We start from the raw sequence: 26,315 nt of genomic DNA, 5'->3' as shown, positions 1-26,315 counted from the left end.
AGTACTTTTATAACATTTGTTGTTATATATTTTTAAATTCATCTAGAATTTGTTTTATTTTTCAGTGTGGTTGAGGTAAGGGAACTAACTTGTTTTCCCTGCCTGTAGATCTAATTGTTCTAAAATCTTTCATTGAATGGTTCATTCTGTCTTCACTGATCTAAAATACTATCTTTATCTGTACTCTGTTCTATTGATCCAGTTATCTTTTCCTATACCAATACCAGTATCACACTAAATTCTAGTTGCTTTATAACATATTTTGATACCTGATAGGGTAAGCTCCTGCTCTTTGATCTTTTTCATACATTTCATAGCTATTCTTGCATATTTTCTCTAGCAAAGGTCAGCTGGCTAGTTTTTGTTTAAAAAACTATCTTGGAATTTGTATAGAATTGCATTGAATTTGTAGGTTACCTTGAGGGTACTTGACATCTTCACAACATTCTAGGAACACGGTATCTCACACCATGTATTCATTTCTTCTTAATGTCCTTCCGAAGAGTTTTAATGTTTTCATCACATAGGTCTTACACATTTTTTGTTAAGTTTATTCCTAGACATTTTATGAATTTTATTGATATTATAAATGGGATCTTTCTTCTGTTTTTTAATTAGTTACTCGTGGTATATAGGAAAGCTATTGAGGTTTGTACCTTGATCTCTTGATTTTGTATCTAGCCATCTTGCTGAATTCTCATATTACTGTCAGTAAAATTTTAGTTGATTCTCTTGGGCTGTTCAGGTTGTCCATCATTTCATATGCAAATATGTTTTGTCTTTTCCTTTCCAATACCTTCATTTTTCTTATTGCATTAATTAGGACCTCCTCAACAATGATAAATATTAGCAGTAATAACAGGCATCTTACTCTTGTTCTTGACTTTAAAATGATGCTGCTGTTCAGGTTTCTGGTAGATACTCTTATTTTCTTTTCCTACTTCTAAGAGTTCTTATTAAGAACTATCTGTTGAATGTTATCTAAAACAGCCAACAAAATATATTGCCAGCTGTATGCAAGATCCTAAGTTAGGTACTGTGGAAGATCAAAGGATTATTGAACAAGATAGAGTTTCTATCCTCAAAAAAAGTTATCTCACTGGTAGATAAGACTTAAAATAATAAGGAATGAATAAAGATTTTGAAATGGTCATTGTGATGGATAATCACGATCATGTTTTCTTCCAAAACAGATTTATTCTCATAGAACAGCACCAGAGGAAGGTACAGAAAGGAGCTCAAGGTAAATATTGGTCTGGCAGTTTCTAAACTAGAATTTTAGAACTAGAGCAGAACTTAGAACTCATCTATTTCAATCTGCTCATTTTACAGTAAGGAAACCATGAAAGGCATGAATAATACTTATTTCCCCTAATGCTTTGCTTTGATCCAGCAAAACTAGCTCCCCAGCGAAAGCTGAATTAGAGTGGGACTGACACAGGTGAATCTGCTGTCTCTAGTCCTTTAAGGAAAGAGGGTGGTGGGGAAGAAGTTTTGGTTGTACCTGTTCCTGCTGGTAGTGGGCATCAGGCCCGGCCAGAGGCCTTCTCAGAGGCTCTGAGGAAGGGGTAGGGAAGGCCACATGGTGTTGGGGTAAAGAGGCTAGTCTCCTTCAAGGTTGGTAGAAGGCAGAATATATGAATCCTTCCTGTAAAGTGGCAGGAAAACTTCCCTTCTCATCCTATTGGTTTTTAGGCCTCCACTTTCTATTCTCTTTATCCAAACCTCATGGAATTTTAGCTGGGAGAGACCTTAGACAGTATTTTGTCTCTTCCTTTTATAATAAGAAAGTGAAGAAGGAGAAGGGAAAATATCTTGCCCCATGATCATACTCCTGTGAATGTCAGAAAGAAGATGGTTCCTTTCCAGATGGGGACTTCTCCGTTGATTACACTGTGCTCAGGCTGTGAGCTACGTTTGATGTCATGACTCACTTGACACATACCATATAGACATAAGTAGTTTCTAAAACAAACCTATTATGCTCACTCATTTTTTCTCTTCTGTTTTCAAAAAGAATATTTTGTGGTTTAGTGCTAGTCATGAGCTTTAAACTGATTTTACAACTCTCTCACTGATCACTGGCAGCCTGCAGTGTGAAAGTCACTGAGCTAGATAACTTTGCTCCTTGGACTCAGGCACTTATTTGGTGTGATTCAACTCATAGGATAAAGCAGCTGGGAAAATAGAATCACCATCTCTCCCACCCCCAGCAAGTCATGCCTGTGAGTCTAGGTCCGAAGGGGACTGATGTACAATGCTTCTGGAGGGAGTAAAGTGCTTCTGCCCAGTGTGGTTGTGCAGTTTGTTCACTGCACAACAGCACTTGGCCAAGGGCCAAGAGGTGAGGGGGCGCTGAAAATCCTGCCTATACTCCATTCCAAGCCACATACAAAGGTCTCCCCAGAGACATTGTGGAGCCGTTTTGGGCAGACATGGAGAACTTCTGGAAGCTCAGGATGCATAGGATTATTTTCAAGATCCCAGGTCTGGGGTGATTTTGCTCGTTGTGATTATAGACTGAGGTACTCACTTAGTCCTAATAAGACCAGAGGTATATGTTGTGAGAGACATGGAAAATGGCATGAATCACTAATTGTCTGTCTGTTTTTTCCTCCAAGGAGCTTTTTTCGATTTCTGCGTAAGAAACGCTCAACGGATAGTGAGAGTAAGGTAAATTTGAGGAGGATAAAGCACTGTGGCCAGAAAGAGCAGGAGAAATGCATAATCCCGATTTCCCTTTCTGTTTTCTAGGGGGGCTTTTTCTGGAGAAGGCGGCCACTTTGGCTTAGGGATATGTACAGACCTCTCAACGCCACACGCAAGAAAAACATGGCACAGAAACTACATGACAAGGATTCTTCGGACGAGGAAGAAATTTTCAACAAGGATACAGGGTAAATGACTGGGGATGATTTAAAATTCTATCTGAAATGAGGAAATAATGAGAAGTTCAATGGTTCCTTTCAAAAGTAACAGCCCTGGCCCCGTTCTTCTCACCCCAGGGAGCTCGCCGAAAGCTTGGCAGAGAAGATTCCCACTACCGAGTCGGTGGCTGAGGAGGGCGGGGAGGAAAGTGAGATGGCCCCTGAGGACGAGTGACCCCAGCCAGCCACAGGTCAACCACAAACATGATTTTCTAGTATTGGCTTCTCAGCATTGCTTGGAAAATACTTATTTTTCTCATATTAAAATGTATAAATTCATATCCAACTCTAGCCATGTGGTAAGGAATTAAAAAGTAACTAGTTAAATATTTATATACAGATAACAAGGGCCATAGGCAAGACAAGCAGAGCTGAAGCTGGAATCCGTCGTGGTGGCCGGTGCTTCCACAAGAGGCAGTATGGGCAAAGAAGGATGAATAGGGGCTTCTCTCCCTTGCTTCCCCAATAGAATCAGTATCTGGGACCTGGAAAACATATCATCCTCAAGAGGTATAGATTACTAAATCAAATAGCTGTTTATTCTGGTGCTCTCCCCTGACTTAGCAAGTACCAGTTATTTGCAACATATGTGACCTCCTGCCCATAAAGGATCCTCCACTTCTGGCCCCGTTCACAGGATCTTTGGGGTTGCCAGAATATTTGGATGATTGAACCTCCCTCCACTGTAGGGCCAAGGCCTGTCTTTTTTCCCAGGCTCTCAAACTCATGCACAAAAGCATGCCCTGTCTTGGTAGGAGGTTCCCCACCCTTACAAGCTAGTGGAAACTTCACATTGGGTTTTTTTCTTTCTTTCTTTTAAAAAATCCCAACCCTTGGATAGCTAGCAGGGAGGTGCTGGAGGGGGAGGGTAAAGAAGAATGTGTGAGAGCAGTTATTGCCCAAGACTCCCCTCCCCAGCCCTTTATTTCAGAAAACATTGGTGGGGCTACTTCTCCATTCACATGTACCGCCCTAGCCCCTCCTGACCCCACTGAGTATCAGGTGTGTGCTCCTCGGCTCCCTCCAGCTCAGCCCAGCACCAAACCCCACCACTTCCTTCCTCACCCAGCGCAGATCCATGGCTGCATGATTCCAAGTGGTGATGCTAATGCAGTCTGCAGAAGATGCAACAGCTCCTCCACTCCTTCTGCAAAGTCATGAATAGAGCACATTTAGTAAGTAGTGAGAGTTTAATGCATTAGTGAGTAAAAGAAATTCTGAATGAACAAGATTTGGTAATCTACCTAGATAAACACAAATAGATGCTGGTGGTTTAGTAATAGGAGAGGAAGAATGGTGCCAACCACAGACAAGAGCAGAGTTCCCCAGAGGAGCAGTGAGACCAGGAAATGGCCCAGCAGGTTTTGCCTGTTAGGTAGGGCTCCAAGCAAAATGAGCAGCACATCGGTTCCTCATCTGGTGTCTTAGTTTGCTAATACTAGGCGAGAGACTCCTGTTCTCCTGGTGTCTGCCCAAGTTCCCTCCCAAAGTTTCTTACTGAGAATGAAAAACAAGCACTTTTCTCTGTGTGATGACTTCAGTGAACCAACAAATATTTACTGTGTTTAAAGCCCAAGACTAAATAGTAATAAGAGGAAGCAACAGCAGCATCTAACATTGACTCTTTGCTTATGTGGTGCCAAGCCCTGGGTTGGGCACCTTGCAGTCTTAATTAGCCCAACGGTCCAGGGAAGCATATTTTGTTATGCTCATTTGATAGATAAGGAAACAAGGCTGAAAGAATGCAGGCAACCTGCTCGAGTGCCCAAGGCCACACCTCCAAACCCGCGAGTTAGAGTTTTAACCCAGTCCTATTAGACTCCAGGGCCTGCTAACCATACACTGCCCTGCTCTCGGGGGTCAGGATACAGAGAAGTATAAGCCATGGCTGCCATCAAAGAGTCAATCACAATAACAATAATATTGATGAGGAGGATGATGGCAGCTCCAGTTTACTGAGCACCTGCTGTGGGCCAGGTCCTATGCTAGACACTTTAGTTACACTGTAAGGTCACAACGGCAGAAACTCCCCATGCCAGCTCAATCTCTGTAATGAGAGGGGGGGTTGATTTTAATAAGAGAGTCGGACACAAAGACAGGAAGCTGACAAGAAACCAAGAAGAGAGATCCTTGTACTGCTGGTCTTTTCAAAGTATAGACCAGGATTCCAGGCAGCCCCAGGTTCCTTTTGGGGTTATTTCCATTATTTCAAATTTGGTACATAAAGTGAGGCTTAGACAAGATTTTTTTATACAACACTACCTCAGATTTGCACAAGTCTTATTAGTCTCAAATGCTCCCCTACCATATTTCTAAACTAAAATTCCCAAGAGTAAGATTCTGCTTTGCCCAGCTTGACCTCAGTTGGACAGTGTTTTTGCCAGAGCCCAGAGTCTTCACCTGGCCAGCCTATGGATGAGCTAGTTCATCCAGGTACACACCCCCAGCCGTAGCCTGGAAGGAGGAGGGGTGTGCAGGGTCAGGTGGTACAAAACATGGCTGCCTAGGGCTGCCTCTGTCTCCATCGTACTGGTGGGCAAACTAGCTCAGAGCCCAGCTCCTAACGGAGATCCGAGTGATAGAAGGAGATAGGGGGATACAAGGCCAGCAGCTATTAAATGAATGAAAATTCTCACTAATTCCGATGAAACCTGTCAGAGAAATCAGCCATTTTTTAAAAGATAATGAAATGAGGCAATGTATGATTAGGGCAAAAAATGATACAGAAAAGAAATGTAGGGGTTCAAAGGAGAGACGGTTAGGCAAGCTAGGGAGAGTCCATGAAAATGATGGAACTTGAGTTGGGCCTGGATTATATGCCAGACACCATGCCTGATACTGGGGAAAGAGTTGACTATGACAAAGTCCCTGCCCTCACGGGGCCCCTAAGACTGGGAGGAGGGACAGACACCTGAAGATGTACATAGAAGACAGTGTGTTGGACATGACAATAGCAGTGTACCAGACAAGTGGTTTAGCTCTTGATTGGCGGGAAACCAGTAGATGTGAGGGATGGCTTGGAGGAGAGGAAGTGGAAGAAAGCCAAACAGAAATTTTTTAGGCTGACAAGATAAAGGAAAGGCATTCTAGACAGAGGATAGTACAAAGGCAAAGAAGCATGAAACCTCGAGTGTGCTGGACCTTTGTGCAGTCTGGTGTTCTGGAGCGTGGAGCACAGGGAAGAAAAGTCAGGACATGAGGCTGTGTGGGCGAGCATGGAATGGATCTCAAAGGGCCTAGTGAAGGCCCACGGACCTGACCAAACAGAGCACAAACTACTAATGTTTTAAGCAGAGAAGAGACATGATCAAGCTTTAGTTTTAGAAAGAGTACTTTGATGGTGGCCCATAAATAGGCAAAGAGATCAACTTGGGGAACTGGGAGAAAATGGGGCACCAGAGAGGAGGTTTTGATGCAGCTGAAGAACGTGTAGAGTGGATATGCATGAGTGAGAACTGGAAGGACAAGAGCTTATGTTCAAAGAGTAAAAGACTGGAATTTTGAGATTCTTCTGGTAAATTCCAGATGATGATAAAGTCCAAGTGTAATCTGGGAATGGGATCAGTGAATTCTTGGGAATCCAGGAGGTGTGGAGAATCACATCGGGTAGTTGTGGAGATCCATTCCCTTTCCCCTTTCAGTAGCTCAGCAGAGAGCTAGCTCAGCAGGTACCAGTGAGCTCAACGGGAAAAACAGACTCCCCCTTTCTCATGAGATTGTTTTCTTTCATCAGTTGGTTAGTGGAATAGATGTTCCCTGCCTTGCCATCCCTATAAACGTGTGCATCCTAGGCAGGCTCCCTCTCTACAGGAGCTGTGGCTGTGGGACACACGGTCCAGCTAAGTCTGGCCTAATTCCTTTCTCTGAAAGCTTGAAGGATTGAGTACACTCTGTTACTATTTTGCTTGTAAGTTTCCCCAAAAAACAACAAAACCCTACTTTATATCTGCACATTTAGTACTACTGTCCTCTTTACCTGATGGGGTCAAGGAATTTTATGTCCAGGAAAATCTATGGGTTGTTGGCATGGCAGGTGTTATGGTACAGGGGAAGACTTGGAGCCTGGGGCCAAAGTCCCATTGTGAGGGCATCATTCTTTAATATACCAGCTCAGAGGAGAGCCAGCCCTGATGGCCTAGTGGTTAAAGTTCAGTGCGCTTACTGCTTCGGTGGCCCAGGTTCAGTTCCCGGGCACAGAACTACACCACTTGTCTGTCAGTAGCCCTGCTGTGGCGGCAGCTCACGTAGAAGAACTAAAAGGACTTACAACTAGAATATACAGCTATGTACTGGGGCTTTGGGGAGGTGAAAAAAAAAAGAAAGGAAGGAAGATTGGCAGCAGCTGTTAGCATGTTAGCTCAGGGCGAATCTTTCCCAGCAAGATTTACCAGCTCAGAGGGTCTCTAGTTTGTCTGGCTCAACCCCTATATCAGACAGTGTATTGATTATCTGGTGCTATGTAACAGATTGCACCAAAATAGTGTCTTAAAACAACAATAAACATTTATTCCTTACAATTTCTTTGAGTCAGGAATTCAGGAGTGGCTTGGGCAGTTCTGGCTCTGGGCCTTTCATGAGGTTCTGAAGATATCAGCTGGGGCTGCAGTCATCTGAAGGCTTGCCTGAGGCTGGAAGGTTCACTTCCAAGGTGGCTTGCTCACTTACATGGCTGCAAGGTGGTGCCAGTTGTTGCAGAGAGGCCTCAGTTCCTCCCCACATGGGCCTGTCCACATGCTACTTAACTGAACATCCTTACAACGTGATGGCTGGCTTCCTCCAGAGTGAGCAATCTAAGAGAGAGAGACAGAGACAGACGTTATCCTTTTTATGACCTAGCCTCAGAAGGCACATAGCATCACTTCTGCCACATAGCACAAATAGTTAGAAGTCATTCATTAAATCCAACTCACATTCAAGGGCAGGGGATTTAGACTCTACCTTTGAAGAAAGAACAGTCAAAGAATTTGCAGACATATTTTAAAACTACCACAGGCAGGAAAACAGAAACAATTCTAGATATTTCAAGCAAAAAAAAAGAGATTTTTTACAAGCAATTGGTGCTTACCCTTGGAGAAACCACTGCTGAGGTCCTTGCAGTCCCCCAGCCCCGAGGCTGGTAACTGGTGGGGGAATACAGAGTCCAACTTGCAGCCTGCACGTCTGCTGCTGCAGAAGAGGCAAGAATGACTTCTGCCTCTTTCCACTTTCCAAATTCCACACAGTACATTTTATTGGCAGAACCCTGCTGTCAAGGGAATCTGTGAAATGTGGTTCCCGGGCTTCCGGTGCCTGCAGAGAAAGGGGTAGAAATGTGTGTCAAGAGCCAACAAACACTGTCCAGCACACCTCCAAATACAGGTGTAGTGAGGAGGCCCCACCTGTACTTGGAGGTGTCCGGAGCCCTACTCCTTTGTTTTGTAGGCTTATGGATGTTCCAGGCTTTGTGAAAGGCAGGTGGTGTCTACATGCAGTAACATGGTGGAGAGCTAGCTAAGTCAGAAACCTAGAACGGTGTCATTCGAGCTGGGCAGCAGGTGAGGTACTGGATGCTGATGACATGCAGTCATCCCCAGAGGTGACTGGAGAAACACCTGGAGTTAATCCTTAGTTTGGTCACTGGAATGAAGGCTGGGTGGACTTCAGGCAATGCAGTATCGGAGAAAACACAGCCCCCATTCAAAAGGGCTGACGGAGAAAAGGTGTCCATAAGGAAATATGATTTCTCAAAATATGGTCTATGGACCTCTATACGCAAACATCCCTGGGATGCTTATTTAAAAGGCTGATCCTGAAAAATAAATAAATAAAAATAAAAGGCTGATTCTGGACACCCCGCCTTATCAGAAAACAAACCAAAACCAGACACTACTTCAAGCAGTAAGGACAGATTTTAATCAGAAATATACTATTACAATAGTATAGGGAAATGAGTTCATCATGAACTGAACTCAACTGAGATTTGGACAGAGGTGATCGGGCATTTTGAAGGGAGACTGAGGGATTAGGGGAGGGGGCAAGCAGGGGCTCTGCAGAGGCAGAGAAGAGAGATTACAATGAGCTGGAAGGGAGGGGTTGGTCCAGGTGAAACCCATCTGGGCTTGCTAATTGGCACTTATCAAAGTTAGACTCCTAGCCTCCCACAACAGGGGCCCTATCTCCAAGTGTTGGCTGGACCAATAGTAAATTCTTCTGGCAGCCTTGAGTTTTCTCAGACAGGCACTTTAAGGAGGGCTAGGGTCATTCTAGGGATGTGGCCTTGAGCTGTTAGAAACTATGTTAGTGTTTGTTCGAGGCTTTATAGGCCGAGGTTGAATTGAAAAGAGTGCTCAGAGGAGCCTGGCTAGAGTTTGGTCAAGGGGACAGTCATTCACCTTCCAAACCCACATGCCCACCCCTCCTGAGTCAATCTCCGAAACAGAGGGACCCATTTTAAGAGGCCTTTGTATGCCCACTAAACCACTGAAGTACGATGAGGAGGAGGACAGGGAGGGAGGGGAAGCAGAGGTTCTCCGGCTTCTTCAGGCCTGGAGGTCAGCAGGGATTTGAGGGTGGGAGAGGCAGGTCAGAGCAGTGTGAGGATGACTGGGAGGCATGACTCGATTCTTAGCCTTGGACCCTCCAACATAGGTAACATTGGACAGCTGCCATGCCCACGAAGGTCAGGGCCTCTCACTCCTGGGGGGCGCCAGGCGCTACCAGCTCTGGCTCCTGAGGTCCTGGTGGGAGTCAGATGTTATTGAGACCTGGAAGATGGCAGTGGAGCACCGGCTTGGGAGGTGTAGGGGGAGCCCACCCATTCAAGAAGAGGAAAGGTCCCGAGGCCTGAAGCAGAAGTAGGAAAGAGAGTTTGGCGCCACACTGTGGAGTTTTTTGGCTTGCAGGGCAGAAGGAAATTAAGACTAAAACCTGTGAACAATATGAAGGCTTCATGTGGATGAGACCACACCCCAAGGATGGGGGAGCAGTAAAATAGAAGGAGCCTGGCTCCCTGACACAGGAGCCACCAAACTAGTCCTGGACTATTCAACCAGATTTTTACATGAGAGATCAATGAACTTCTTTCTTATTTAACCTGTCATGTTGAGTCTCTATTGCAGCAGTTGAACCTATAACCTAATAGAGGAGTGAGTACATGTACGGGTTAGCTATTGCCATGATAACACTATGTCATCAACCGGCCCCAAACTCAGTGGGTTGGAATAACGATTCTCACCCATCTGTGGGTTGGCGGTACAGTAATGCTCTGCTGGCTGGGTTGGTGCCACTTCTCCCTGCAAGTCTGCAGATCAGCCGGGGTAGCTCTCTCCCACATGTGTTTATTCTGGGGCCCAGGTGAAGAAGCAACAGCTACCCAAGAGAAGCATAAACAGACGAGCAGAAACCCATCAGGCCTCTTCAAGCCTAGCGCAGAACTGGCACACTTTCATTTCTGCCCATTCCAAGGGCCAAAGCAAATCAACATGGTCAAGCCCCAAGCCAGGGGCTGGGAAAGTACAACCCACCACAGTGAGACACAGCAAGAGTGTGGATGCAGGGAGGGGTGAGGAATGGGGGCCAGTAATTCTGTCTATCCCAGGATGTGACTGAGGACTCGTTTGGAGATAACACACCCCAGCTCCACTCTTCTAGATGTCGCCTATGAGTGGAGCATAGTGAAAGACAGTGTCCATCAATGTGAAGACCCAACCACAGTTCTCTCTTAGGTCAGGAACCCTGACAAGGCAAGAATCACATCTTCTTCTCTCTAATGCCTAGTACCAGGCCCTGCCCTCAGTGATGACTCAGGAATATTACTGAGTAAATTTTACTGAGTGAAGACCATTTCTTCATTCTCCCCATATGATTTCTTATGAAATATAGACTGACCTCCTAAAGGTCAGCACATAGTCTTATTTATTCATCCCATAAGCTGCAAAGGGACTGTGCCATTTGGAACTAGGATTTGTACCCAGATCTGTGTGATACCAAATCCTGTACCTACTGCCTTCCATAGGGACCTCCAGAAGAAAGGGCTTATACAAGGTAAACCTCAAAACAGGTTAGTGACATTTCTTTCTCTAGAGGCCATTTAAAACTGGAAAGAGTGTCATTGCTTGAAATATCTTAAGTGGAAGGCTGTCTAAAGGCACAGCCCTACCTAGTCAGGGGTCCACATGGACTTAAGGACAATTTTAAGGACAGTGAGACTCACTATCAGAGCCCCATGGCTCCACAAAGCCCCTTGGTCCCTGTCATCGTCTCTTCTGCCCCCTCGTCAGGGCAAAAGCAAAATCGGCCCCAGATGCTCTTAATTGCTGCATTTCTCAGCAGACTTGGCAGCCTAGAGGAGAGCCACTGAAAGAGAGCCATGATTAACCCTGAAGAATGCCACCATCACCACTGAATTCCAGGCACAGGGCACAGGGCGGAAAGTGTATCTTAGGGCAGTAACTCATGGTAAGTTGTTTCCTCCCGTCCCTAAAAGGGGCTATTCAATGTCAAGCTATCTCAGGCTCAGGCTGATAACAGTGGAGGGTTGGAGAAGCGAGCGTTGTTGCAAGGTGTGTTAGTTATGATATATGTATAAGATTTTAGAGCTTGTTATTAAAAGTGATAGGCCATGGCTGTCTGGGGTGCGTAAGGGATTGCCTTAGTGGATTACAAAAGGCTATTATGTAGCAGCTTTTAAAAATAAGGCAGACTGGAATAATCTATCTCCAAGATAAATAAGTGTTGTTAAGTGAACCAAGCAAGATGTGGTACAATGTGTATAGTATGCTACTATACACTGTGCATTACATGTATAGAACTGCACATCCAGTCCAGCAGCCACTGGCTGCTACATTGGGCAGCACAGATAGACTGACTGTTTTCATCATTACGATTCTATCGGATGATGCTGGTATGGAATATCTCTGGAAGGACACACAAGAAACGGGTAGTGGTGGTTGCTTTCAGGGAAGAGAACTGGGAGGCTGCAGTGCCATATTCCCTTTTGTACCTTTTGAATTTTATATGATATATTTGTATTAGGTATTTAAAAGACAAATTTAAAAAGACAAATTGAGAGTTAGGAAACCCAAATATAGGGTCACTGTACCAGGACAGTGATTACCAGGAGATTATTTTGCAATCTGGCTAAAACAAAATAAAGTAGTAGATCTTGTGATTTCACATTTAATTTTTTTCACAGCTTAAATTAATGTTAGCTCCTGCCACCATCTCTCTGCTCTTGTGAGCTTGCAGGCAACAAAGTGAAGTAATAAGTAGCAAGGGGACGTTAAAGGAAAAACTCAAGCTCCTGTCAAGCACTGGTTGACAGCTTTTTTTTTTCTGAGAAATGTGAGCAGAATATTGTGATTTTATTCTGCATGAATGAACAGCAGCCATGGTACCTGTTGGTAAGGTTATTCCTAGTTCTGTAACAAAAATAAGTGTTCTGCAGAGTGCACAACTTCCAAGAGCTCTGCCTCCTGGGCAAGTTTGAGAATTGGTGTAATAGGGGATGGGGATCTTGCTTAAAATCTGTATCCAGACCAGGGGTAGGAGGAGCTATGCAACACCAAATGATGCTTCTAGAGGAAGAATGAACACAGACCCAAAGGGCACAGGAGAATATTCATTGCTCTGCTCAAATGGCAACCCCTGGAGCAGTGTTTTCCAAGTGGTGGCCACAGGTCCTTGGAAGGCTAGTTACCGTGGGGGGAGGGGGGGGCTCTCAACACATGCATGCACCCAGCACTGTTTGCAGAGCAAACAAATGCTGTGTCTGCCACAAATATAGTTATTATATCACTAATAGTGATCATATATTAAGCGTGTATGCCTGTTATTTCCTTGGAATCTCCGGATCTACCTGAGGTAAATCTTATTCTCCCCGACCAACAGGTGAGGAAACAGACTTGGGGGCGGGGGTATAAATAACTTGCCGAAGTTCATAAAGATAATATATTAGTCATGGCTCTTTATGTTCCAAGTGAAAGAAATCCAACTGAAATATGCTTAAACCAAAAATGGCATACATTATATCCGCTCTTATAACCGGGAAGCCTAAGGGCTTAAAGCTGGCTGCATCCAGGGCTCCAACAAGTCATCCTCTCCCCGTCTGTCCGTCGGCTCTGCTTTCCTCTGTGACGCCTTCAGCCTCGGGAAGACTCATGTCCTCTGACGGTCCTTAGTAATTCCAACTCTACATCGCGATGAGCCGAGATCTCAGAGAAAAGACCATCCTCAAAAGGCCTCTGATTGGCTTGCTTGGACCATGTGTCTGGGAGGAGGAGACCCTGATTGGCCAGCCATGGTCACGTGCACACGCTGGGTGGGACCTTAAGCCGGAAGTACTTCAGTCCTCTGTGAAGCACAAGAAGTAGCTCTCCTCCAAGTCAAGAGGGAGGTTCTATTATCAGAAGGAAGGGGTAGGTGGCCAATGAAGGATCAAAGATTGAAGCTAGATGGAACTAACCCTTAAGCCTAAACTCGTAACAGGTTTTCAAATGTTTATAGATGTTGTTGTGGTAAGTAAAACACAAATTCACATAAAAGCAGTAGTGCCGTCATGGTAATTTTTAGTCCTTATGTATTTTTTCCCCAATCGCTGGATACTAAAAGTGTAACTAGTATCATGAGGAGGTCCAAAGACCATCCTGTTTTTTAATATTAGGTAGGGATCTTTAACTGAGGATGTGCTCCAGCAAAGACACAGTAAAGAAAGCAAGAAGAGAAGGGAGCCAGGAAAAGGCTCAACCCGAGGAAGGGGGGGGGGGAGTTCCAGGGGGGCAGCCGGAGAGGTAAGTAGAACACACTGGAGGACAGACCCGGAGAGAGGGCTGTGAGGGAAACCGGCGCCAACTGCTACAGCAGAGCACTGGAGAAGTGAGGCTGTGATAGTGGCAGGTAGTACAGAAAGGGAGAGGAAATTAAACACCTGGGATCGGAGGAGGGGCAACGTCTGTAATCCGAGTATATTATTAAGCTCTGCGGTGAACAATATTTACATAGTCACAATTCTTTAAACTATTATTTGAAAATAGTGACATAACTAAAGCCCAGGAATGGACTGGGGGTGGGGGTGGGGGTGTAAAAGAACAAACTCCTTGCCTATGTCACTAGGAGGTCAACAGACAGAGTCTAAAGTGGATAAATCAAGAACCAGAAGTCAAGAGACATGGAAATAAGCACCAGAAGATTCAGCTAAAACCTGCTCTGTAGAAGCAACCAAGCCCAGGGAGCCGGCTCGGGAGGGTGGAGATGGTCAGGGCAAGGAACTGCTGCGGATCATTATGTTTAATCATTTCATTTAGTACTGTTTCAACTGTAAACTATGTGTATAACAGAATCTTTTGCAATGTTTTAGTTAATTATTTTGTGATTTTTCCAGCTTTATTGAGGCATAATTGACAAATAAATAATAAAAAATTTTAAATCCATTTTTTAAAATAGAGTTGGGGGGCCGGCCCAGTGGTACAGCGGTTAAGTTCGCTCGTTCCACTTCAGCGGCCCAGGGTTCACTGGTTCGGATCCCAGGTGCAGACATGGCACCGTGTGGCAAGCCATGCTGTGGTAGGCATCCCATGTATCAAGTAGAGGAAGATGGGCACAGATGTTAGCTCAGGGCCAGTCTTCCTCAGCAAAACGAGGAGGATTGGCAGATATTAGCTCAGGGCTGATCTTCCTCGGGGGGGGGAAAAAAAACAGTGGGAAGAACCAGCTTCCTACAACAGAACCCTTGTGAAGAGAGATGGTTGCTTTACTACTCATTTGATGGTTTCAATCAGATGCCAAGTAAGGATATATCTGGGGATCCAACAAGAAGGGCTCTCACTCCAGTGCTCAGAAGTGCAGTTAAAGGCAGGGACCCAACTGGATTGGGAAGGTGAGAATTAGCCTGAACCGTCATAATTATAGCTAGTCATCTTTGGGTGCTTACTACAGACCAGAAACTGTCCTAAGGATGTCATCTTCCTTAATCCTCACATCAACTGATATTTTCTCCAATTTACAGATGAGGAACTGAGGCTCAGAGAGTTTGGGGAACTTCCCTGAAGTCACACACTCTGGCCTCTCTGTCTGAGGCTAAGGGGCCATAGGGTGTTGTAGCTTACTTCTCTTTTCTGAACATCAATAAAATTCAATTTAGAACTTTCTATCTTCAATGCTATCTCAAGGGGCCTACAAAAAATACTGAATGTGTGGCAATTGCCTTGGACCCACACTTGTTGGGTTGCTCTAGGCCCTGCGCTGTCTTGGAAGGGCCCAGCAAATGGTATGGGGCAGAGCTGGGACTCAAACCTAAGCATTCCTGACTCCAAAGCCCAGTTGCTCTGTCAGTGAACTGTGCTACCTCTCCAACTAGAATCAGAAAGAGCTGGGTGAGAATGCTGCTTCTATCATTTATTAGTTGTATGGCATTGGGCCCCCAGGTTACTTAACTTCTCTTAAACCTGTTATCTGTATCATGGGGATAACAATGGCACCTACCTTCCCAGTGGCTGGTAAGGACAGATCACAGTTCCTACCTGGCAAACAGTAGGAGCTTCTACTTTCCACAAAGGTTAAATCCCTTATCCCTCATCTTCTAGGTTAGGGAAGAGATTCTCACATTTTATTATGCTTTAGATCCTTCGGTGGTGAGAGCAGGGGACACAAGGGGTGGGCAGACCCAAATCCTTGGACCTCATCCTAGAGTGACTCTTTAGGGCTGGGGTGGGGTTCAGGAATCTGCATGTTGGACCTGTCCCCAAGGAATTTGGATCCTGCAGTTCTGCTGTCTGGCTTTTAATTTTTTTTTTTTTTTTTTAATATTGGCACCTCAGCTAACAACTGTTGCCAATCTTTTAAAAAAATTTTTCTGCTTTTCCTCCCCAAATCCCCCCAGTACATAGTTGTATATATTTTAGTTGTGGGTCCTTCTAGTTGTGGCACATGGGACGCCGCCTCAATATGGCCTGACGAGTGGTGCCATGTCTGTGCCCAGGATCCAAACCAGCAAAACCCTGGGCTGCCAAAGTGGAGCGCGCGAACTTAACCACTCGACCACGGGGCTGGCCCCTGCTGTCTGGCTTTTAATAACTCTGGATAGTAATTGAAATCTAAACTGATAGACCAGTGGGATGTGAAGTGCCTTTGCAAAAGTTCTGCATCCTTCCTGTACTGGCCTCCAACTGTGTCTATGCAACCCCCCTTTGCCCCTTGCCCAATCTAACTTTATTTCCCCTTCCATTCTGACCCCTTCCCCATAGTCTTTCCTTTTCTTACTTCCTAGCTTCCTCTCTACCTCTTGGTGCACCCTCCCCTCAGCTCAGCCGGCATTCCTATGCACAGGCCATTTCTCTGCCAGTCCCTTTATCTGAAATGCCCTTTCCTCTAGTCATCTGGAAGCCTCAGATCAAAAGTTGCTTCCTCCAGGATACCTTTCAAGCTCTTAAGTTCCATAGCACTTTGCAGGTGCCTTTATTATTGTTCAAATCACAAGGTAATGTGAGATTTTTTTCTCTGGCTGGGGTCTACCTGGTGGATTCATGGTCCATATATGAAATCTTTTGTGGAAATGTGCACCATGTGTGTGCGTTTCCCTCTCCTTCACAGCACCCCCCCCCCCCCCGCCCCCGACCCCAGTCCCAGATCCATAGCTTTATTTAGCCTCACAAAGGGATGTAGAGGAAGACAAGCCTGCAGACTTTGCAGAGAGGTGGAGAGGCCTGGGAAGTAAGAGAAGATCAGGATATGGGGGCTCCTGAAAAGGCAGACAAGAGATTACACTGCTGGATTCCCACAGCTTTTGCAGCCAGCAGCTGCCCCAAAACTCAGTGGAATAACTGAGGGATGTTGCATGCTTGTGCAATGTTTGAGGGTCACACTTGTGCCAAGTCACTGATACTCTTGCTGTGCCAATTATGACCAGAAACACTATCCTTTTGCAAGTAACTAGATTTCCCTAGTATATCCCTTACTTTCTACCTTGTTAAAAATGAGTTTAACACCAAGAGAATATTTAGCCTCTATGTCCTTACTTCTAATCTTCCTGCTCAACCACTAACTGTAGTGAACACACTCAGCACTCAGACTCATCTAGCCTAACACCCAGGAGGGGCAGTTCTCACTCCTGGAGAGAGAATTACTGAAGGGGCAGGGGGGGCGACGCTCCCAACAGCCGGTTTTATCCATGGAGGCAGGCACTGGGATCTCGACCTTCCCAGAGAAATGAGGGACACCTTCCTTCTCGGATGGGCTGTTGGAGCATAGGACCCCGGGCCGAGATCAGCGGAGCTTGCTTCTAAGAACTGACCTATTCCCCAGCCAGCCCTGTAGCCATCCCCAAGGACCCCCAGACCTAAATGTAACCGCACCTCTCCGTGCGCCGCCAAAACCCAGGCACTGGGCTCCCAATTGACTCAAAGCCTGCATGTGTGAAGTGTCTGGAGCACGGCAGCACACCCTCTGCTACTTTTGACTTTTTGTTCTGAGTCAATTTGAAAGAAAAACGTCACTTCTACGATGGAAAGCAAACTACATGGCTGGATGAGAATAAGCGGACCCTTGAGCTTCATGCTGCACGGGGCTGATGGGCGGGCTGAATGCCCAGGGGACCTCAGGCAATCCCTTGGTATAAGGTATGGTCAAAACGTATGTTTTTCCTGAGAGCAGCCAGGCGGGAGGCTCCAACTTGGGCCTGCGCTCTGCTCGCTGGGCTGCGCTGACGCCCTCGGGGAGGCAAAAATAGGGTAGGCATTACTGGTCCCATTTTACAAGTGGGCAATCTTCGTGGAAGGCGGCCAAGTGACGGCCCCAATGATACGCAGATAATGCTGAGGCCAGGCGAGGTCAGGAACCCAGAAGCCAGGATCTTGCCTTACGCAAGCCCTGCTGGAAGCTGGCAGTGAGGGCGCGTTCCGCCTGGCAGCGGAGGCATCGCCTCTCCGTTCCGTGCTGGTCCGAGCCTCCCAAGACCCCGCACCCACGCTGAGGTTGGGAACCCTTGGGACTCCGAGAGCGCTGGCCCCGCCCCGCGGCTCCTCCGGGCCCCGCGATTGGTTCCGCGGCCGGGGGAGGGGCCGGAGCCTACGTGATGGCGTCAGGCGCCTCCGGCATCGCTTCCTGTTGTCAGTGGCCGGGAGGCCGCAACGTCGGGTCTGAGGCTTAGGGGCAGCCGCGGCCGGGAGTACCCCCGCCCCCTCCCGGCTCCCTTTGGTGAGTTCGGGGTCGGGGGCGAGGAGGGCCGCGGAGGGGCGGCGGGGCTGAGACGCGAACGGACGATGGGCCAGCAGTTCTCTCCGTGATCCCAAACCCCTGGTTGCCTCGCGACGGTCCTGCTTCAGAGCCCTCACCCTTCCCAGCCCGCGCCCCGCGCCCCACCCTACTCCGACCCTAGCCTTCGGCCCGCACTGCCCTTGCTGGCCTGTCCCCTCCATCTTCTCCCACCCGTGACGTGACCCCATCCCTAACCCCATCCCCTCACCACCGGTCTTACGTAAAGGCAGCCTCCCCCTTGACCCCACTCTAGCCCAGTTCCAACCCCGATCTCCATCTCTCCGCCTCCCTCTAACACATCACGTCCTCACCCCTCAACCCCTTTGGCAATCCTAATGCTCCACGCAAACGTCCTAGAGACCCACCATTCTAGTTTGCCCTTTTCTGGCTCAGCTTTCTTATCCCAATCTCCCACAACCCTCTGCTCAGCTCCTCAAGGTCTCCTCAACCTAAACACTCTATCTTTGTCCCACTCTCATTTAAGACCCACCACCAAGGTAGATGCCGTTTTGACTCACCCCTTTCTTCGTGATAACTCTGATCACAGTCCTGTTCTAAGTCTTGTATGTATCTTCTTGTCCTCTCAGACTCAACCCGTAACTTCCTAGCCCATCGTATCCTTCCTTACTATCTCCAACCATCCTGAGGACACTTCATCTCTAAGTCTTTTCTACACTGCCACCAACTCTTGCTGCCCCAGTTCTTACCACCCTCACCCCATCTTATTAACAATGAGGTCTCCATGTCCCTTCACCTCTGCTGTCCCCACCTCAACTCTTCACTCCCACTCTGCACCCATTCTTTCCTTGACCCAGACCCTTTCAGTATGAGAACTTAGTGCAGGGTCCCCTGCCAACCCTACCAGCTGCCACTCAACAACCAAATCTAGGTGCTTGCTCAGAGCCAGGCTGTTAAGAGACTGGGCAGCTTGATTGGTGCGTGCAGGGCCCCAGAGGGTAAATAAGGGTGGAGGAGTAGAGATCCCCCTCTTGGGTTAGGGGTTTTTCCTGGGTGTCTGATTCCCTGTACCTGTTCTTAGGGACTGTGTTGTCAGCATTCATGTTAAATTACTTTTGCTGGCATCTGGAATGGTAGGTATCATCCAAATACCTGGAAGGTGAAGAATGGCCACACACCTAGCTCACTCATCCGGGGGCAGCAGCCATGACTTCCTTTTGGCTGGTGTTCTGGCCCTGGGGAAACTCAGCAAGTACCACTGTGTAGGGTTGGCTGTGGTCACAGAACCACATCCCTGTGGATTGTCCTGGTACTTGTAAAGGAGCCTCACCTAGTGCTCCTCCTGGCTAGAGCTGATAGCGGATCAGTCCCAACACTGAACACAGGGAGCACAATGGATGCGAGAGGCGATGTTATGTGTTGTGAAGAGTAGAGGTGTGTGGATTCTGGGGAGACTGAGGCATAGATGGATACAGAGGCTGTTGAATCGCTTCCTCTTTTTGCAGGTGCTGGATCATTGAGTTTTGGCCATTTTCATTACCCATGAACACAGGGAGCTGTGTTATCTCAGAGTAGCCAAGGCAGAGGGACATTCCTGAGGCACTCAGGCCCTGTGCTCAGCATTTATAATCTCCTGGGCTTTGTGGGTGCACATTCTCTCCAAATTCTGGTGACCTAGCTTCAGAGGGTTGGCTATTTGACAGCAATTTTAAAGAGCCACAGACAGGACCCATTTTCTTTGCTTGCTGTTTACAGTCTTGTTCCTCTGAAAATTAAATGCCCTTCTACCTTCAATATTCCCCCCTTAAGGTGCGATATATCTGAATGGTTTTCAGCTTGGTTTAAAGGAAGGAGTTCCACAGTGACCCCCCACCCCCCCACTGGAGAGTCGTAGACCTCAGCTTCCCACAATCTGTGAAATGGAGATACCTGCCCTGAGCCTTATTTTATTTTGTTCATCAGTTGATTCAGCAAGTATTTTTTGGGTACCACTGGGTGCCCTGCACTGTTCTAGGTACTAGAAATGCAATGGTGAATGAATCGGGGAAAGTTCCTGTTTTTATTCATTCAAAGTTTGGTCCTTGCTAGAATCCTAAGAATACAGAAGGAGATGGGTGTTATTGGAAGGAAGAAAGACAGATAGCCAGTGTCCACTGACTTCACATTTCTGGCCTCATCTTTAGTCCTTGGTCTAGGAATCACAAGCTCGAAGTTTCTCTCCCTCCAGCTGGTATTCATTGCTTCGAAGGCCTGGTTCCCCCAGCACACCCCCTCTGTCCCACCCCTCACAGGACACTTGTCCCAAAATCCAACTTTCTTCAGGTGGAAGGAGGTGCTATTTACTCATTCAGCACTCATGTGTCTGAAAGATCAGCTGCTTTTCTGAATCAGAAGATAACTTTGTCATTCTTTTCCAACTGATAACTTTGTCATTCTTTGCCATCTGAAAAACATGACTCATCAGTTGGTACAGCAGCTGGATGGCTTAAACGGCAGGCTGTTGTTCTGAACAGCCAGCTACAGGACTGGATTCAGGCCAGTGAGAGGAGGCTGTGGGGAATGGCTGAGAAGTCTCTAAGGGGAAGAGGTTGCTGTTTACTGATGGATGGAGTGTTTCAAAAGCAGTGACGCCAAGTCATCCATTTCTTCTTTTAATGTAAGTTTCATTGAAGCCATTCTTCTCTTTTCTTTCTTGGCCTCTGGAGGAAGTGAAATTGGATGTTTATAGAAGGCCAGGCAGTATAATGAAGAAAAACAACCAGAACAACTCCTTTCTAACTGTATGTTGGAATTTTTAAGAGAAGACAGCTCTGAAACTTGAGTACCAGGGAGAGGACCTGGGCTCAGCTGGTTAGGGCGACAGATCTGATGGGCAAGATTGTTTCTTATTGATTTTAAGCCTTATTTGATAAAATAGAGCTTCTGAGTGCCTCTTAAGAGTCTATAAGTGGGTCGGCCCGGTGGTGCAGCGGTTAAGTTTGCACATTCTGCTTTGGCGGCCTGGTGTTCGGCGGTTCGGATCCCGGGTGCGGACATGGCACCGCTTGGCAAGCCATGCTGTGGTAGGCATCCCACGTATAAAGTAGAGGAAGATGGGCATGGATGTTAGCTCAGGGCCAGTCTTCCTCAGCAAAAAGAGGAGGATTGGCAGCAGGTGTCAGCTCAGGGCTAATCTTCCTCAAAAAAAAAAAGTCTATAAGTAATAAGTTTACCTGAAACTCTTCCAACCAAAGGCCTGATACAGTTTGATCTGGTGAAAGGCACAGGACTTGGAATGAGGAAACCAGAGAATTCTGTCCCTTGTCTGGGGCCTGTTTCTACTAAGCCTCCGTTTTCTCCTGTTAAACAGAATTAAATGAGATTAGAGAGTGAGATCAGAGAAGCTTCAAGCGCTGTGTCTGGGTGAATCAATGCTTAGGGGGAAAGGCAGACTTAACGTGGTTTGGAGTTTCCTAAAGGACAGACAGAAGTCAGCTTTTCTGCTAAATTCCACCAGTGATGTTGGAAGAGCCGTTTGGGAGCGTTGCCCAAGTTCTCTCCTTACTTTCTTCAGCCTAGGTCTCCTTGAAGTCACCCCTTTCTTTGGTTTGGTTCTTGGTGTCAATGAAGAGTGTTCTGAGGACAGAAAGTGAAATCAGTCCCATAGGATGGTAGACTGGGGGTCTGGGCCATCCAGGAGAGTGATGGAGCGCCGACCCAGCAATCAGGAGACCCAAAACCCCGTTCTGGTTCCATCAGCGAGTTCTGGGGTCATAGACTGTCAGATCCCTGCCTCTGCGCCGGTTTCCTGCCTCCCTGAGGCACCGTGGAACAGACACGCAGAGGTGGGGCGCCTTGGTTTCCTACAAAGAAAGCCATGGGCTCAACCCCGGAGTCTCAGTCCTATTTTGTAAGTTGTTAAGTGGCTGTTCTCCTGGATTCCTCTGCGCTGTTGTCAGTTGTTTTGTGGCTTTTCTGACACTGTTTTTTGGGAGTCTCTTCTGTTTTTTCACCCCAAATCTTCCCAGTACATAGTTGTATATTTTAGATGTGGGTCCTTCTAGTTGTGGCATGTGGGACACCACCTCAGCATGGCCTGACTGTGGTGCCATGTCCGCGCCCAGGATCTGAACCAGCGAAACCCCTGGCCGCTGAAGCAGAGCACGTGAACTTAACCACTCGGCCACAGGGCCGGCCCCTGACGCTTTGTTTTATCTGATAGTTATGGTCTCTTGTCTGGCCTTGCTCTGACCTCTCAGCATCGGTTTACTTTGGTCTTTTAGCAGACCGTTACTTGGCACACACTTACTGATAACCTCCCTCCCTCCAAAGAATACGCTGTTATTTTCAGTTAATTAGTTAATGAGGCCTTGATGGACCCAGGCTATCCCTTTAGACTGTTGAGGTCTGAGCCCTTCCGGGCCTGGGCCTGGCCTTGTGACTGGCTGAAGGCAGGGCAATTTTGGGACTTGAGGCTCCAGCTAGCAGGGCAGGCCTGAGGGGAGGCCTTAGGCCTCTGGAATTGCTGAAAGGGATTGGACCCAGGGTCCTGGAGCCAGAGCACATGGATTGGCCTGCTGGGCTGCTGAAGGTAGCCCTGAAGGAACGCAGCCCCCAGGATCACGCATGTTTCCGGGAGGGACTCATACACACCGTACACCCCTTTTCCTGTTGCCTTGGTGGCCAGAGTGTGGAGCTGGTAACTGGAGGAGGGCCGTGAGAATCCCAGGCGGGTGGGGAACATGGTGAAGGGTGAGGCGGTCAGCCAGTGGCTGTCGCCTGGGGCAGTGTCTTCCTGGCGGTCTATCACCCTGCTCGAGCTGGCTCTGCAGAGGCCATCCTCCACACACACCTGCCTCTCTCTGCGTGTCTGCACTTAGGGAGGTTGGCTCTGGGTCCTTTTACCCTCTGCCAACACCAGAGGCCTGCGATGAATTAGAGCATCTTCCACCATTTAGGGCCACCCTGCTTCTCTCATTTCCAAACCTCATGCCCCACCATTCTCCCGTAAACCTTTTGCACCAGACTGGTCCTAATGTTCCCTTGCATCACCTTGCCTGGGCCCAGCGGAAGAGTCCTCCTCCCAGCCCCCTCCCCAAACCCTCCCCCTACACCCTAGCCCTAGCTCACACCCCGTCTTCTGGAAGGGAGGTGAGTGCACTCATTCAGGAGACTGGGGCTGTACCTTGAGCTGGGGTTGCCATCGTCCTGGCCGCTGGTGGTGGAGTCGGCCACTTGTCAGCCCTGGGATCTTGGGGAGTTCCTTGACCTGGGGCAGCTTCTATTTCTTATCTGTCAGGTTGAGATAATAAACAGCACTCCTAAGGTGCTTGTGTGGGAGTTACGGAGGCAATATATGTAAAGGGTACAAAACCCATTTAGCATGCCTTGGGGTTTTTTTGTTGTTTTTTTTTTGTGAGGAAGATTGTCACTGAGCTAACATCTGTTGCCAATCTTTCTTTTTTTGCTTGAGAAAGATTGTTGCCGAGCTAACATCTGTGCCAATCTTCCTCTAGTTTTTTTTTATACGGGATACCGTCACAGCATGGCTTGACGAGCAGTGCTAGGTCTGTGCCCAGAATCTGAACCTGTGAACCCTGGGCCGCCGAAGCAGAGCACGTGAACTTAACTACTGTGCCACTGGACTGGCCCCATGCCTTGGTTTTATTAATTTCTTTGAGCCATAAGTTTTTGAGAGCAGAGACAATAACCTTTTTGGGAGGGTCTCATGCTCAGCTGTGTGGTCACTAGAGATTTGTCTAGATGTGAATGTGCTTGCCTGGTCCCAGTCTGTCCAAGTTACTGGGGTGGGACCAGGCCAGCCAACAGCTGCCCTCGAGCTCAGGCTGAGGCCTGCACCCCCACTCCCTCCTCACCCTCAGACACCCCCAGGAGAAAGCCAGCTGCCCTGAGGGATTTACCTGTGTACTGACTTCAGCGACTTGTGCATATTCATTTAGGCAGTGGCATTCTTTGTCTGTAAATTTGGGTGGCCACCTCCCCTGGGGTTATAGATACCATTAATCCTTGAGACACATCAGGCCCTGTGCTAGGTGTTTTCCACATTCATAAGCTCCATTTGAGAGGTCTGGTACAGCGCCCCAGTGTGCCGAGCTGGTTAGTGGCAAATTTGAGATTAAAATCTCTGCTGTTCCCCTTGAGACACAACCCTTTGCTCAGGCTAGGCCCTCGTAGCCCGAAGGAGAAGCAGATGTGCAGCGAGGGTGCCTTCCTCTCTGAAGCTGTTTTCTCTGTCCTTTCCATCACTGAGGTGGCAGACGCTGGACTGGGACAGGAGCAGGGCAGTTGCAGGGCCCAGGCCCTGAATGTGAGTGAGCCCTGCTTCCTGCTCCCTGTGGGTTCTTGGCACCTTCCACTGCAGCTTCCCTTGCATGCTCAGCTCTGTGTCTGAATGGGCCTCTCATTCCCTGCTTTCTGTGCCAGTGTTCAGGGTGGAGGAAAGAGCCTTTCCACGCACTCCTCGGGGCTGACCCACCCCCAGCACACAGGGCTCCTCAGCGACCAAGGTCTGAGCCCTCAGACTCTGTTTCCTTCCTTATTTCCTTCCCTAAACTCCACTCTCAGTTTTTACTTTTGTATTCAAAGTCCTTTCGGTTGCAGTTTGAGTCGGATTGGCTGACCTCCTGTTGCCTGCTGGGGGTTGGGGGTGGCTGAGGGTGGTGACTTGGGAGCTTGCTCATCTGACTGCCATCTGTGTCTGCAGGTGTCATGTGATTCTCCGCAGGAGCTGCTGCATGAGTGGAAATGCTCTCAGTGGTGGAGAATGGACTGGACCCCCGGGCTGCCATCCCGGTAGGTGGCCAGGGAGGATCAAGGGTGGAGAAGTGGGGCACAGGACAACCATGTCATCAGTTTTTCTCACTTTGAAATGAGCCACTGTCCAGAAAGAGAGCCCTCAGGTTGAGAAAAAGTTATAGCAGAAGCAGGCTCTGAGGAGATCCTACCCTTTCTAGATCATGTTATTGGTGATAAAATAAGGATTTACAGAAAACAATGGGGATTTGGTATAGGTTACCTGAAGACCAAGGATCTCTCCAAAGAAAATATACAAATGACCTATAAGTACATGAAAGGACGCTCAACATCATTAGACATTAGACAAATGCAAATCAAAACCACAGTGAGATACTCCTTCACACCCACTAGGATGGCTGTAATCTAAGTGGCAGACAAACTAAGTGTTGGTGGGGTTGTGGAGAAAGTAGAACCCTCGTACATTGCTGATGGGAATGTAAAATGGTGCGGCTGTTGTGGAAAACAGTCCGATAGTTGCTCAAAGAAGTTAAACATAGAGTTACATATGACCCAGCAGTTCCATTCCTAGGTATGTACCCAAGAGAATTGAAAACATGTCTACACAAAAACTTGTGCATGAATATTCATAGCAACATTGTAGGGAAAAAGTGGGAACAACCCAAGTGTCCATTAGTTGATGAATGGATAAATAAAATGTGGTATATCCATGCCGTGGAGTATTATTTGGCAATAAAAAGGAATGAAGTACTGATAGGGACTGCAACATAGACGAACTTTGAAAATATGCTGAGAGAAGCCAGACACAAAAGGCTGCATATTGAATGATTCCATTTACGTGAAATGTCCAGAGTAGGCAAATCCATAGAGACAGAAAGTAGATTAGTGGCTGCCAGAAGTTGAGGGAGAGGGGAATAGGGAGTGACTGCTAATGGGTACACTGTTTATTTTGGGGGCAATCAAAATGCTCTAAAATTAGATAGTGGCAGTAGTTGCACAGTTCTGTGAATATACTAAAAACCACTGAACTGCGTACTTTAAATGAATGAATTTTATGCCGTGTAAATTATGTCTCATTCAAGCTGTTATAAAAAAGAACATTTAACTTTTCAAAGAACATTAACACGAACAGCTTTGGCTAAAATAAAAATAAAACAGTAAAATATTTATCCATAATCACCTAACAATTCAAACCAATTTTTCTGCAATCCTTCTAGTCCTTTTCCCAACACTTAAGTAATTTTGACCTTCTTATATTATGATAGAACCATCTTTACTCTGTATTTCCAAAGAACTTTGTGTATATTTTATGATTTATTCGTTTAACAAACATTTATTGAGTACTTCTACGTGCCAGAACCATGCCAGGTGGTGAGGACACAAGGATGAATGAAAAACTAATCCTGCCCTCAAGGAGTGATCCCCCCGGTGCATAGATCAGGAAGTAATATT

The 26,315-nt window shown here is 47.1% G+C and overlaps 2 protein-coding genes across 7 annotated transcripts in view; both read left to right on the top strand.

The window, feature by feature from the left end:
- Positions 1-3,241, top strand: part of LOC106836484 (leucine-rich repeat-containing protein 37A3-like) — a 41,651-nt gene extending 38,410 nt beyond the window's left edge. For all 3 annotated transcript variants that reach the window (XM_070483403.1, XM_014849417.3, XM_014849416.3), the window contains 4 exons: positions 1,194-1,243; positions 2,622-2,673; positions 2,755-2,897; positions 3,006-3,241. In XM_070483403.1, coding sequence (XP_070339504.1) covers positions 1,194-1,243; positions 2,622-2,673; positions 2,755-2,897; positions 3,006-3,102 — 342 coding nt within the window. In that variant the 3' untranslated portion in view covers positions 3,103-3,241. The remainder of the gene's footprint in view (positions 1-1,193; positions 1,244-2,621; positions 2,674-2,754; positions 2,898-3,005) is intronic.
- Positions 3,242-17,961: 14,720 nt separating this feature from the next.
- Positions 17,962-26,315, top strand: part of PLEKHM1 (pleckstrin homology and RUN domain containing M1) — a 46,388-nt gene continuing 38,034 nt past the window's right edge. For 2 of the 4 annotated variants that reach the window (XM_014849415.3, XM_044745803.2), the window contains exons 1-2: positions 17,962-18,092; positions 24,814-24,902. In XM_014849415.3, coding sequence (XP_014704901.3) covers positions 24,855-24,902 — 48 coding nt within the window. In that variant the 5' untranslated portion in view covers positions 17,962-18,092; positions 24,814-24,854. Of the gene's footprint in view, positions 18,093-20,664; positions 20,767-24,360; positions 24,418-24,813; positions 24,903-26,315 lie in introns of those variants that run through there. The other 2 variants (XM_044745800.2, XM_044745802.2) reach the window with 2 other exon arrangements.

This window comes from Equus asinus, chromosome 13, assembly GCF_041296235.1.
Source record: "Equus asinus isolate D_3611 breed Donkey chromosome 13, EquAss-T2T_v2, whole genome shotgun sequence".
Lineage (NCBI taxonomy): Eukaryota > Metazoa > Chordata > Mammalia > Perissodactyla > Equidae > Equus > Equus asinus.
This window is presented reverse-complemented; position numbering and strand designations above follow the sequence as displayed.